Raw genomic sequence first — 14,397 nt, 5'->3', positions numbered from 1 at the left:
TTGATTTGCGTATATGTTCCATATTGTATGTAATAAGACGTGGCTGTTTTATTGTTAGAAACGTATATCATCGCCACTCAATTTAAATTCTTTTTGAAAATGTCCCAAACGTCGATCGAGACGTCGAGTGGAGAACATGAGCCAATATGTGTTGCGTGAAAATATGCATTGACGCTGTTCAGCTGTAAAATTTTCGTTTCAAAAGTTTACATGGGTTTGCAACTCATCGATGTCAATCTTGAAAATGAACGGATCTTTGTAATGAATTCGCCGAATACATCTGGTGATCCACCTTGCTCTTGCAAAAAGTAAAGATAGGTTTCACATCCTTTTCAAATTCTACGCATAATACAAATTGGGCCAAGCCTTTACGCCTCTCAATGCAAAGTAAATTAACACCAAGTTTTACAAATTGTTGCAGAGTTGTCGATTTGTTGAAGTAAGCCGCAAAATTGAATGTGGGTACATAATTTTTTTTTTTTGCCCCACCAGCTTCCAATGACGACTCTTCATTTGTGCTAATTGGCAAATGTGAGTTGCAACCAAAGGAAGATGTTGCTATGTGCTTGTATTTGGATCATGATCCCTTTACATTTGCCGCAGTTCATCCTTTAGATATTTATTCGCAGATTCCCCAATGGAGAAAGTATATTATCAACTTGCGTTGTTTGTCTTAGATGATTGGGCAGCTCTCTATCAACTTTCTCTGCCTCGTCCAATCTAAGCTTTGTCTTGGCAGTTTGCGCACCTCTGGTGCAATTGATGGCACTTATTTTGTCAAAAATCAAAAGTTACTAAAAATCAACATCTTCAATTTTATTAACAAAACAAATACCAGTTGGTTTTTCTCGTCTAGTGTTGATCGCAAATAAATGTTGAAAATTCTCCAAAATACGTCGTACGCGGGGAAATCAATGCGTTAGCGCTCTCTAATTTTATTTACAATGCCTTTTCCAGCAAGCCATGACCCACTCAAATTTTGAGAGCTATTTATTCCTACTACGCACTTGAGTCATTATTACGATTTTCTTGGGGTTTCGGCATCCCATGCAAAACAACAATAAGTAGTGTATGATAGAGTAGCGGTCATGATCCCAGGTTCACTCTATTTACAGATCATGAGCCACGTTTCGAAATCCCATAAACCTACGTACCACGTTGACTGTCAATTGTGTAAGAGACAGCACTCAATTACGGAGTTCCGTGCTATGGCTCCCGAGGAGAAGTTACGAGCGGTCCTGCTCCATAAATACTGTCCGAGCTGTCTGTCTCCCTTCCATGGCGTAGGAAGTTGCACCAGCAAGTACAGGTGCAAAAGGTGCCAAGAAAAACAACACATGACGCTCGACTTAGATGAGTTATGGGAGGGAGACCACCAGGGTGAGGAAGAGAACTTGGACGACACGCTGTCGATTCATGCCACAGAGCAAACGAAATCATTGGCGCAGCAGGTGGAGGAAGAGGAAGAATTACAGGAGGAAGGACCGAAAGCAGCATCATCCTCGATTAATAGCAGCCCAGCACAGATGATGTTTCGGCCGTTATTGCGCCATGAGAAACGAGGAGAAAATAAGATTGAGAGCCCACAGATAACCAACTGGCTTCAGGTCAAACAAAAACTCAGCGTCCCTAATCGAGGCCGCGTGACTAGCCAAGGCAATGACCTTAACAAGGGATGCGCGCAGACCTGACAACGAAAAAGGGTAGCGCCATATATTAAGGACGTGCGCCAGCAAGTCGGCAATCGAACTATATGGAGGGCCACAACAGCCGGTTTCCGAACGGGCCGACTAAATCCAAATGCGGCTCCACTGCCAACCATGCGACCGTTCGTGCCAATACCCCCCTCGGCCATTGTGCGTATAGAATCGCACGGTCAGCTCCACTTAGTACGAGCAATTATCGACCTTTGCGCGCCCACCACTATCGGCGAGAGTGAGCTGGTCCGAGATCTACGTCTAGAGCAGCAGGGAACCAAACGGTGCACTATCATACTGAGAGGGAAATACGGCACAGCAAAGCGCATTCATACACAGACCGACAGCATAGATCCCCAAATTGCGGTGCCCTTCCAACTTATGCGTCTGGCAGACCCCCGGTTCTATCACCAATCATCTATTCGGCTTACACTCGGGGCTGACATATATGCCGAACTGATGGTGAGTGATACGGGGACTACCAGAATAGGCGGGATTTTAGCCCAACCGGCGGTCTTCTGCTTGGGGTCTGCCAACAATAGGTTCACATGCATATACATCCACACATATCTGAACGTAAATAAGTGCCACCGAATTTAAGCCACGTATATTTCTTCTAACATTTGTCTTCTCTTTTCTTCGTACAAAACATCCACAACACGCATAGTACAGCGGGTGCAGTGTCCGCAGTTCGCAACTGGCCATCCGCCCGCAGCCTTACCTGGGCGAAGGAGGACTAGGCTGGTCCCCTAGGTCCATTGACCTCTATTTTTTTCAGTACTTTAATCTGTGGTCTGTTTCCTTAACATTTCTCGCGGCACCCTCGTAAATCAATCTGCCCACCCTCGTAAATGAAGTGCTCACCCCTAAATTCATATGATTACAATTAAATTCTATTCTTGAAGTGGAAAGTGTGTGATTATTACAATTACTTGGATTTGAATACAACATTCTTGGAATACAATTATACTTGGATTCGTTTACCTAAAATTACTTGGAATTGAATACAACATTCTTGGAATACATTTGGTTTATGGAGGCTTAGTTTCTTTGCCATTGATTTAAAGTTAAAAAAAAACAAAAAAAAAAAAACAAAAATTGCAATTGCCCTGGGCCCGGAAGGTTTTTGGGGGCCCGGCAAGGCAAAGCAGTATTGACAGTATTCTAACTAGGAAAAATGAAATATAATATGTAAAAGTTCACATTCAATAATATAGAAGGTATTAAAATAGAGTTGTAGTGGTTAAAAATCATTGTAAAAACTAAAAACTTTATTTGTAAATTGCAGTGTATTAGTAATAATCCTTAAACTAACTGGAAGTGAGTTCCAAAGACGTACCGCGTTGATAAAAAATTGAGTTTTGTGTCTAGTGTAAATAAGCAGTGCCGACCTTGACGATTGAAGAAACTGAAGCCTCTGGTATAAATAGTTTGGTTCCTGCGTATGAATAACCTTATGTATGAACAACACTGTTCTGAATTTTAACAAATTTTCAAAAGAAATATTTAACAACTTTACGGCATACGCAGACACATGGTCAAGTCGTTTTAGCCTAAATACGTATCTGGCAATGTTGTTATAAACAACATTAAGCTTAGTTTTACATACAGAGTCGCAATTAGCATAAATCTCACAGCCATACAGTAGCGTAGGTATTAAGTACGCTTTTGCAAGAAGAAGTCTAATGTGTAAAGGAGTGAAATACTATGTTCGCCATAGTGTACGAAGCATTCCATACACTTTACCTACTCTACTAATGATATGATTATTCCATGTCAGAGTTTGATTAAAAACCAAACCAAGGTTTTTCGCTGAGTCAACATATTAAATAACTGCACCGTCTAGTATCACCTTGTCTAAGTTTCGTGTATCGAAGGCTTTTCTGCGAATGACAATACATTTAGATTTGGCAGGAATAATTGATAAACCATTCGCAGATGCCCATGCACTTACATTCGTCAATTCAGAGTTAATATCATTAATACATATGCCAACACGATCAAGAGGACAGCACACATAAATTTGAATATCATCAGAATAAATATGAGCATTACAATATCTTAACGCATTGGGTAAGTCATTAACATACAACACAAACAACAAAGGGCCCAGGATTGAACCTTGCGGAACACCCCTGAGTACAGGTACAAAATGAGACCTATTGCCACCGACATACACAGCCTGAGATCTCTGCACGAGGTAGGACCTAATCAAAGCAGTGGCACGAGAAGAGAAATTAAAAAGATTTTGTAGCTTGCGACATAGAAGCTCATGATCAACTGAGTCAAACGCCTTGGAATGATCGAGTAGAGTTAGAAAAGCAAGATTATTTCCATCAATTTCCTTCCTAATGCTTTCTATAACATCCAACATAGCCGAATAACTGCTCAAACATCGACAGTGGCATCTCAGCTGGAATCGCAGGAGACACATTTAACATCCAAGATGGAAGAACAGAAAACGTATATGTCATCACAATTGGAATCGCAGGAGACACGCATAACATCGAAGATTGAAGCACAGGAAACACAAATTTCTACACAACTCGAAGAACAGAAGACATATATGGCATCCCAACTAGAATCGCATGAGACACGCATAACATGCAAGATGGAAACTCAATTGGAAGAACAGAAGACATATATGGCATCCCAACTGGAATCGCAGGAGACACGCATAACATCCAAGATGGAAGAACAAGATGGACGTATTCCGGTAAGAGTACTCAATGAGTTCAAGTCACCACTCAACCTGACCAAAGGAGCTATTTTGGGCAGATGCCAAGAGGCTGAAGTAATTATTAACTGTGAACAGCGCCAGGAACACGTTTCATCTAGTAATACTGATCTTTCAAATGACATCACGGCATGGACGGAGGGGCTAGAGGAAGATTATCAGAGTAAGGCAAAGCAACTACTCCTAAAGTACGCAAACATATTTGACCAGGATGGTTCCAAACCAGGTCGCATCAATGTTGTGGAACATCAAATTGACACTAGAGACGCGAGGCCGATACGTCAAGCTCCACGTAGTGTTCCACTGGCGAAGCGGGAAGTTGTAAGTCAAATTATAGAAGAAATGACCGACAGCGGCGTCATCGAATCATCAGCTAGTCCCTGGAGCTCACCGGTAGTACTTGTAAAGAAGAAGGATGGAAAAATGAGGTTTTGCGTGGACTACCGGAAGTTGAATGACGTTACGAAAAAGGATAGCTACCCATTGCCAAGAATTGACGACACTCTGGACTCGCTATCTGGTACGGAATGGTTTTCCACACTGGACTTGAAAAGCGGCTACTGGCAAGTGGATGTGAAGGAGGAAGACAAAGAGAAAACAGCCTTCAGCGTCGGAGATGGTCTTTGGCAATTTACAGTAATGCCCTTTGGACTATGTAATGCACCAGCTACTTTCGAGAGACTCATGGATCAGGTATTGAAAGGACTACATTGGAAAACATGCTTGGTGTACCTGGACGACATCATCGTATTGGGCAAGAACTTTGATGAACATCTTAAAAACTTAGATGAAGTTTTCCAGAGAATAGCTAGCGCTGGTCTGAAGGTAAGTCCCAAAAAGTGTGCGCTGTTTAAAAAGGAAGTAAATTATTTGGGTCACAAGGTAACGACAGAAGGTATCCGTACAGCGAATGAAAAGATAGAGGCAGTAAAGGATTGGCCAAGACCACAGAATCTGCATGAATTGAGAAGTTTCCTTGGGCTGTGCACATATTACCGCCGATTTGCACCAAATTTTTCCAGCGTAGCCCATAGCCTCCATGAGCTTACAAGAAAAAACAAAGCTTTTGAATGGAAGAAGGAGCAAGAAGTGGCTTTCCAAACATTGAAGGAGCGTTTGTGCACTGCCCCAATGTTAGCATATCCGATTCCAGGAGCAACATGTATTCTAGATACAGATGCGAGTGGATATGCTATAGGAGGCGTTTTATCACAACTGGTCGATGGACAGGAGAAGGTAGTTTCATATTACAGCCGTTCGATTGGAAAACCAGAGAGGAACTACTGTGTTACACGGAGAGAGCTGTTGGTATTAGTAGAGTGCATTAAATATTTTCACAAATACCTCTACGGCCAGCGATTCCGTATCAGGACAGATCACGCAGCGTTGAAATGGCTTCTGCAGTTCCGTAATCCGGAAGGACAATTGGCACAGTGGATCGAGCGACTAAAAAGCTATGACTTTTCCATTGAGCATCGAAAAGGTAGTACCCATGGAAATGCCGATGCAATGTCACGAAGACCATGTAGTTTGGAATGCAAGCACTGCTCAAAGGCCGAGGCTAAAGAAGACACTATAGATGTCCGGCTAACGACTATAACGTGTACGGATGAATGGGACAAGGAACAACTAAACAAGTGTCAGCTAGAAGATACAGATCTTTCACATGTTATGCAAGGGCTCGAACGAAACGAAAAACCAAGCAGAGAGGAGATGTCAGCAGAGAGTCCCATTGCGAAGTCATATTGGGCACAGTGGAGCAGTTTAGAATTGATACCCGGTTGCTTGCATCAAGTATGGGAGAGTGAGGATGGTCAATGCAAGAAAAAACTGATATTTGTTCCCAGAAAAAGGATTCCTGCCGTGCTCAGCGAGCTGCACAATAGTCCAAGTGGAGGTCATCTTGGAATCACGAAGAAACTCGAGAAAATTAAGCAGAGACCCTATTGGGTTGGCTGCCGTCAGTCGGTCACCGAGTGGATTACCAACTGCGAGGTATGCAACAGAGCGAAAGGGCCCAAAACCCGAAGTCATGGCCAGATGAAGCAGTATATTTCAGGTGCACCATTTGAAAGGATCACCATGGATGTCGCAGGTCCATTTCCTACTAGCAACCGCGGAAACAAATACGTACTGGTGGTTATGGATTATTTCAGTAAATGGCCAGAGGTATACCCAATCCTAAACCAAGAAGCAGAAACAGTAGCAGAAGTGGTTAAAAACGAATGGGTTGCAAGGTATGGTGTACCAATGGAGTTACATTCTGACCAAGGCAGGAATTTTGAATCAGCTGTGTTCCAAGAAATGTGCAAGAAGTTGGGCATTCGAAAAACACGGACAACTGCATTGCATCCTCAGTCCGATGGTATGGTGGAACGTTTCAATAGAACATTGGAGGAGCATTTAAGGAAAGTAGTAGACAAGTACCATAAGGACTGGGATACACACATATCATAATTCTTGATGGCCTACCGATCGGCAGTACATGACACAACGGGCCAAACTCTCGCAAAGGTAATTTTTGGCAATGACCTTCGACTGCCAGCTGATTTGAAGTATGGGATAGATGCCGTTGCGGAGAGAAATGCCAAGAAATCCACTGGTGTCTTGAAAGAAGAGCTGAGAGAGATACACGATCTGGTAAGGCAACGAGCAAAGATTATGAGTGACAAGATGAAAGCCAGGTACGATAAAGCAATTAATTCGGAAGGGTTTCAGGAAGGAGATTTGGTGCTGCTATACAACCCACAACGAAAAAAAGGCTTGTCCCCGAAATTGCAGTGTAACTGGGAAGGCCCATACAAAGTTGTAAAACGGATCAACGATGTAGTGTACCGCATACAAACCACTACCAAACCACGAATCAAAATGAAAGTGGTTCATTTGGAGAGGTTAGCAGCGTTTAGATCGAGAGATTTGTCTGATCGGGACGATCAGACTTAGCTGGAGGGCAGTGTTACGAATATTAGCAAAACTAAGGGCTGCTGCTATCCCTAAGCCGATGCTAAGCAGTGACGTGAATTCACATCAATAATTCAATCATTATGTATCTACAATAATTGCGTCTACACATATGTACGTATACGAGCAGCGGAGAACCAATGCACAAACACATGCATATATCTTATCTGAGTTGTCACAAGAGAGGGCAATAATTTGTGCAAGTATTACTCAAATGAGAAGTTATAAACGTAGTTGTGGCTGGAAATTTTGTAGCTGAAACAAACTAGTAAGTTCTGGAATAGAAAAGCCTGGAAGTATGCAATGAGAAATCAAAAAGTATAAAAGGCGGGACAGTAGAGGCGAAGAGGAAGTTTCATTTGAGCTTTCAATCAGTTTGGTTATTAAGCAAGCTTTTCGTTGCAAAGTTTAAGTGTTATTGAGAAGTACTTTAATAAAGGCCATTTTGCATTACTAAAGTTTGGAGTTATTTATTCAACAGTTTAGTGATTCGAACTCAGCAGAAAATTGCAAATAAGGGGAATTACAAGTAAATTCGTTACAGTATTTTTCTCTCGCTTGTGCACTTGTGTATGCGACTAATTAAAATATCGCTATTAGCACTAATAAAACAATTTATATTTACTTAGTTTTTAATTTTTCACTTGCACATGAGTATATTTTATACAAAAGAAAAAATCTAATTGCTCAACAAATTAATTATTTCACACGCACCTGTTTTATGATTTTTTGATTGATGATCGAAATTAATTTGTTTAGCTTCTATCTTCTTCTTCTTTGTGTTGAAGTCTTCGTTTTTCTGCTCCTCTTTGCTGTAATTGTATATGTGTTTTAGTTTGTTTTTCAAAAAAATCCCGTGCAGTTCGACGGCTCGATGGACCAAATGATCTGGGGGGGATCGAACGACGAAAATGCCGGCACGAACTCACGACAGATTTGGTACAAAAAAAATAAAATCCAACGAAATAGAATAAAGTTATAAAAGTGTATTACTTACTTACTTAATTGGCGTTTAACCGTCTAAACGGTTATGACCGTCCATCAAGGCGCGCCAGTCCCTCCTTCGCTCCGCCAACCGGCGCCAATTGGTCACACCAAGGGAGTTTAAATCGTTTTCCACCTGGTCCTTCCAACGGAGTGGGGGCCGCCCTCTACCTCTGCTTCCATAGGCGGGTTAACACTTTCTTGGCCGGAGCATCATCTTTCATTCGCATAACATGGTCTAGGCAGCGCAGCCGCTGTGTTTTAATTCGCTCGACTATGTGGATGTCTGCGTATAGCTCGTTCAGCTCATCATTAAATCTTTCTCGGTACTCGCCATCGCCAACGCGTAGAGGTCCATAAATCTTTCGAAGAACTTTTCTCTCGAACACTCCAAATCCGCTTCATCTGCTGTTGTCATGGTCCATGCTTCTGCCCCATATAGCAGGACGGGTACAATAAGTGACTTGTAGAGTATGATTTTCGTTTGCCGAGAGAGGACTTTACTTTTAAATTCCCTACCTAGTCCAAAGTAGCATTTATTTGCAAGATTGATTCTTCGCTGGATTTCAGTGCTGATATTGTTGCTAGTGTTGATGCTGTTTCCCAAATAAAAGTGTATTTAAAAGGATAAATACATAGGTATACAAGCAAAGTAATTATATGGATTTGTAGGTACAATACGAAATTAATCACAATAGAAAAACTTATAGATTACCTGTAGGATACGTTTAAGGCTGGATGCGATTCCGATGATGGTTATCAAAAGACGCATCGTTCCAGCCAATCATTAGTTACTTCTCTCCTAGTATGCAAGTGATCACCGGTGATTTTCCAATGACAGAGTTGCTTTGTAGGGAACTGCTGAATTGAGAGAACACCAGCGATTCCCAACCGTTGCAAGCCTTTTAGCTTCAACAAATATTGTTCTGGCCTGCAGCTCGAATCGAACCTTGAATCCTTTATCAATAGGCCGATAAAACAAAAACAAGTGTTATTTCTCAACTATGTCTTTGGAATATTTTACTAACCAGCTGAGAATTACAATGGTTAATGAAACAAACGAAAGCAAAATATTATTAGTTTAAGTCACTTAAACATTTTTTGTATTTTAATGAATTCGTTCAAAGTACCTAAGTTCGGGAATCTTGACAATCATAACAAATATTTTATTTATTATTTATTATACAACATATAAATCAAAAAAGCTCTACCCGAATATTACTTAAGTCCTAGAATAAAATTTCGTCATAAAAAGGTTTGGGTATAGTTCTCTTTTTATACCTTTCATGAAAATTAAATGGTATATTAGATTTGTCACGAATCTCAAAATTGTAAGTCCTTAAGGAAGAAGAGATAGACCCACCAATAAATATACCGAACTAATCTGGGTGGCGGTCAGGGTTGACTAGTCCCTCAAGCTTTGAGATATTTTGATGAAAATTTTTCAGCGGGTATATTTGGTGTCGGATTAGACATTTGTCGGAATAGCCCGGATAGGACCAATATTGGTGTATTCAACGATTTCATATGCAGCCACAAAAGGAAGCAGAACAAATATTAGTCGATCAGCGACAAGAAAAATGGTAAAGAAAAGGTTGCTCAAAATGAAAAAAACAAATTTTTCTTTCATTTTATACTATTTCTCTGATATTCTGTCAATAAAATTAATATTTGTTAGAAGCATAAGAACGTAGTACTCTGTTGAATAACCTAAAAATCGACGAAAGAATAAACAGATGGAAAATTATATGCCAGTATAAGTATCCGCTTATGAAAAAGGGGTCTTTAGCCTGTAACTCCGGATTTTGAGGGTGTATTGGAAACCTGAGGTATGTCTCGCAAAGAATATATTTTCAATTTCATATAGTGTTATACATTGAAGAAAAATTGTCGCGTCCGTTGGAGTACCTTAGCTTATATCCAGCATTTTAAAAAGATATTAAGGATCTCGTAAATCCACGAGCATAGGCTCTTCTTTCTCTCTCAGCCTCTCATTTAAGGAATGTGGAATTTCACCTAAGCTTCGCTAAGTTTTGCAAACTTTCACAAGTATGGCAAATTACTTCTAATAGAACCGCATTATATATGGTCATATATACATAGGTACTTAAACGTTCAAGGCCCTCACAATTTTTATGAAATGAAGCATACTGGTTGTGCTATTCAAACATTTTAATATCAATTCAGTCCGCTAAGAATGCTTCCTTTTATGTAGGTTTTAATGCGTGAGAATGTCGCTTCAGTAACCAATAACTTGGCCATATACATAAATAAGTCTTAACATATTTCCATATTAAAGTGTTTTTCAACATCTGATAAATGAGAATAAGAGAGTTCAGAATTTTGTGTATTTGACAACGTTGCTATAGAAAACAAAGCTACGGATCGTGAACAACAATTTTCATTTTAAATTTTTTCTTTGCACTTTTTGTTTTGTTTTGATAGCTAATGATTTAGCTATTCAATATTGAAAAAATTAACTTCGGTTTTTTATTTTTGCGTTTTTGCAATGACGTAGAAAATGCATAGCCGTGTATTTTGTTAGTGTACTGTTAAAAATATGCTACGGAAGTTTGCAATGCAAAGGTGCTAAACCACTTGAACCAAATCCTGAACTCCCTTAATATATATTTGAATTGTTCGTTAGTTCATTGAGATCATTTGTTATGTCATGGCAGTACTTTTTTACATCTTTAGTCTGTACCTTACACACAATATTGAATTTACTATTTTCAAATGAATTTTATTTCGCTGCGCCGTATAACGCTATTCACAGTACTTAAAATGCGCTCCACTCCTGCATCACTAAGTTGCAAAAGTAAAAGTTTTTAAACAAAAACTGTAAAGGAAAGACTGGTAAATTGATTTTCCCCCAAAATTCAACTGTGGAACCAGTTTTATCCCATTCATGTAGATGCAATTTGCAATGGTTCGAGTTCGTCGTTTAGGGCAGCATAAAACATTGTATAGCTCTTTTATCTATATACGTACTTAGAAAACCAGATATATGTCTCTGAAATCAAACTTAGGTTTCGCTCAGAAATAGTTTCGAAGCAGATGAAACAGCCGAATAGCAAACAACCGGAACGAAAACGATATTAAGTTGATGTTGCTTCAATAAAGGTACTAAGACTCGATTTCTGGATATCATACCGCTAGCCTTATTTATTCTTAAGCCCCTAAAATTCTTAACATCCAGCTCAAATCCATTAGGTGTTCCTAAAATTGAATCTTCACCAAATTGTTTATTTAGATTTTCATAAGTTTTTCAAAAAGTCTAAAAAGAGCTCAAAAATTTCTGAAAAAACTATGAAATAGCTTAAACCTAAATCGCAATATTTCAAGCTAAACGAAGAAAAAAAGCCAAGTCCAGCTTGAAACAGTTAAATGGCAACACTGGTTACAATCAGCCGTATTAAACATAATCATAGTATTTAAACATATCGAAACTTCAAGTTTTAATTATGTTTCCTTAAATTGCAAATTACACCCGATCTTAGACCTCTATTTTTTAGGAATAGTTTGTGCTTAAAAAATATGCCTCAGTAGGATGAATTATGTACAATGGAAACTCACGCTGTGTATATAATGTCCGGTTACACCCGAACTTAGACACCCTTACTTCTTTTATTTTATACTTATCTAAAAAGTCGCTTAATTTTGTGCATCTGTTTACTATATATTAGATATCTTATACAGCCGATTATTTGGATATTATGAATGGGATAATATTATTGTTCAGCTCCATTCATGAAAGGTATGAAATCCCGTCCTTACTTGCTTTTAGAGCCTACGATTTCTCGAATATGTTCGAGAAGAGATATCTCGCGAGTCTCGCCTTCTCGCGAGATTCTCGAATCTCGAATTACTAGTAAGGCTCGCGAACTTCTCGACATTCAACTTAATCGATTCAATGGCAAAATGTCCGCAAAACCACAAGTAAAAAACCCCGAAATGTATAGAATATTGCCAATGCATCGACTGAATTGAAAGTCGAAGATCGCGAGTATTACGAGTAATTCGAGATTCGAGAATCTCGCAAGCCTTACAAGTAATTCGAGAATCTCGCTAGAAGCCGTGTTCTTGGTGTTTCGTTGAAACATTAAATATTGCGAACAAAATTATATGTATAATAAATATGTTTTGAGTTAAATGTCATAGGAGGCAATATGATCAACAAAAAAGTCACAAGTAAAAAAACCAAGTGTATAAATACTGTCCATACAGCGATTAAGTAAGAATGTCGAGAAGTTCGCGAGATTTACGAGTACTTCGAGACACGAGCGTCTCGCGAGAAGTCGAGTTCTCGGGTCTCGAAAATCTCACTTGTGTTCGAGAAGAAATCGTAGGCTCTACTTGCTTTACTTGGGATTTTGCTATACTCTCATATATGTAATACTCCTATATTGCTAATAGAAAATGCTCGCAATGTGTTTCGAATTCGAAATCAAAACAAGACAGCCTATAAAAGTTTTGTGATTGTAGCACCATAAGTGTGAAAAGAAAAAATTTAAATTTGTGTACATTCGATAAATGAATACAAAAACAAAAACAAAAACGTTTAAACAGCAATATATCGGCACTCTGATGTTTGGGAATGTACCCTGTCTTTTGTAGCAATATAGGGGTATTACATATATGTATACTCTAACGTAAAAACTTGGGTTGACATAATCCCAAGTTTTGCACTTGGAGCTATGACACTTGGGATCATGTCATGCCACTTAAAAATGTAAAATAACCCTTATCAGTAAAACAAATATTTTTTCTTTAATAGATTGGGCCAGCATACGTGCACTTGCGTTTGAAATCATCAATGTTCGGAAGTATGGAAATCCTGCAAACTGTCACGCCAGTGGAACCGCTAATGCAGCATGTCGTTCACAGATTTTATGCGCATAAAGCTTTAGGGCCTCTAGTGAAGATAATGATTTTAGCAGAAAGTATTATGGTAACAGGTTTGGTTGTTATTTATAATTTTCTTACTATTTCCACTATTTACAGTTTGAGCGGGATATTGCGGTGTGGAATTATAAAACATTTTGGAGGAAACCTCAACTGGTGAAAGAAGATACTTCCATTAAAAAATTTCGAAAGTGGTTCTCGCAGTTTTATACCGAAAACAGCAAATCTTTTGCCGAAGCATGTGCTACTATGAACTGGTGAATCGACGTGGTTCCCAAGTTTAAGTATGAGCCAAAATAATATAAAAGCTTTATAATGCGCCAAACGATATTCACAATATTTAACTTGAGAAGACAGATCACCACGCGGTCTTTTTTTTTCGTTAACATCCCATTCTCCTCACCTTTCCAATTCTAAAATAAAGCCCATGGAGTGAAAGTCGGTTTTATTCCGTTTAATGTAGTTTACGTTAACGTATTAGAGCATGTTGTTTCAACATTTACCTTTCTATTCAAAGCTCTAAGCTGGAAGAATAACACTTTTCAGTTGTTCGTTTGGAACCTTTTTTATACAATAAACTCATAAATAGTACGGAGCAAAAACAAAAAAAGCTGTCGTTTTTTGTGAATTTTTCGATCCCCCTTTTATTTACATAAAAGGAGCCCAACTAATTTTTTAAGGACATTACACTATAAGTAAATTGATTTAAAAACCTTTTTAATACGATTACCTAATTTGCGAAACAGTGTGTCTGACAATAAGCATTGCCTTTTTCCCGAAATAATTTTTTACGAGTATCACATATATGTATCTATAAATCCTATAAAATAAAATCGGTAAATGTCATTGTACGTACATCACTTCACACAGAATGCTTCGATTTTAAAACGGGTTTTTTGCATTTGAAAGCTAAGCTATATGAAATGACTATTTTCAATGGGACGTGGGAAATTGCCAAAATGTGGTAAAAAATCATAAAATTGGAATAGTTTTTCTTGAAAAACTTATGTATGTACCTTCGTTCTGCATTAAAACTTGATTCCTTTCTAATATGAGCAAAAATTTTTTAAGTAAAAGTAGCATTTTTATCAAAAAGTGCAGTGCATGTGTTTG

At 38.8% G+C, this 14,397-nt stretch overlaps 1 protein-coding gene and 1 pseudogene across 11 annotated transcripts in view; one reads left to right on the top strand and one right to left on the bottom strand.

Annotated features, from left to right (window-relative positions):
- The window catches only part of nvd (neverland), a 2,324,292-nt gene extending 2,310,289 nt beyond the window's left edge, over positions 1-14,003 (top strand). For 3 of the 11 annotated variants that reach the window (XM_067760154.1, XM_067760153.1, XM_067760145.1), the window contains exons 7-8: positions 13,157-13,330; positions 13,384-14,003. In XM_067760154.1, coding sequence (XP_067616255.1) covers positions 13,157-13,330; positions 13,384-13,545 — 336 coding nt within the window. In that variant the 3' untranslated portion in view covers positions 13,546-14,003. The remainder of the gene's footprint in view (positions 1-13,156; positions 13,331-13,383) is intronic. The other 8 variants (XM_067760149.1, XM_067760150.1, XM_067760155.1 and 5 more) reach the window with 3 other exon arrangements.
- LOC137238789 (transcription termination factor 3, mitochondrial-like) lies at positions 2-1,016 on the bottom strand (annotated as a pseudogene).
- Positions 14,004-14,397: the final 394 nt, after the last annotated feature.

Source organism: Eurosta solidaginis, chromosome 1 (genome assembly GCF_040869045.1).
Source record: "Eurosta solidaginis isolate ZX-2024a chromosome 1, ASM4086904v1, whole genome shotgun sequence".
Taxonomy (NCBI): domain Eukaryota; kingdom Metazoa; phylum Arthropoda; class Insecta; order Diptera; family Tephritidae; genus Eurosta; species Eurosta solidaginis.
This window is presented reverse-complemented; position numbering and strand designations above follow the sequence as displayed.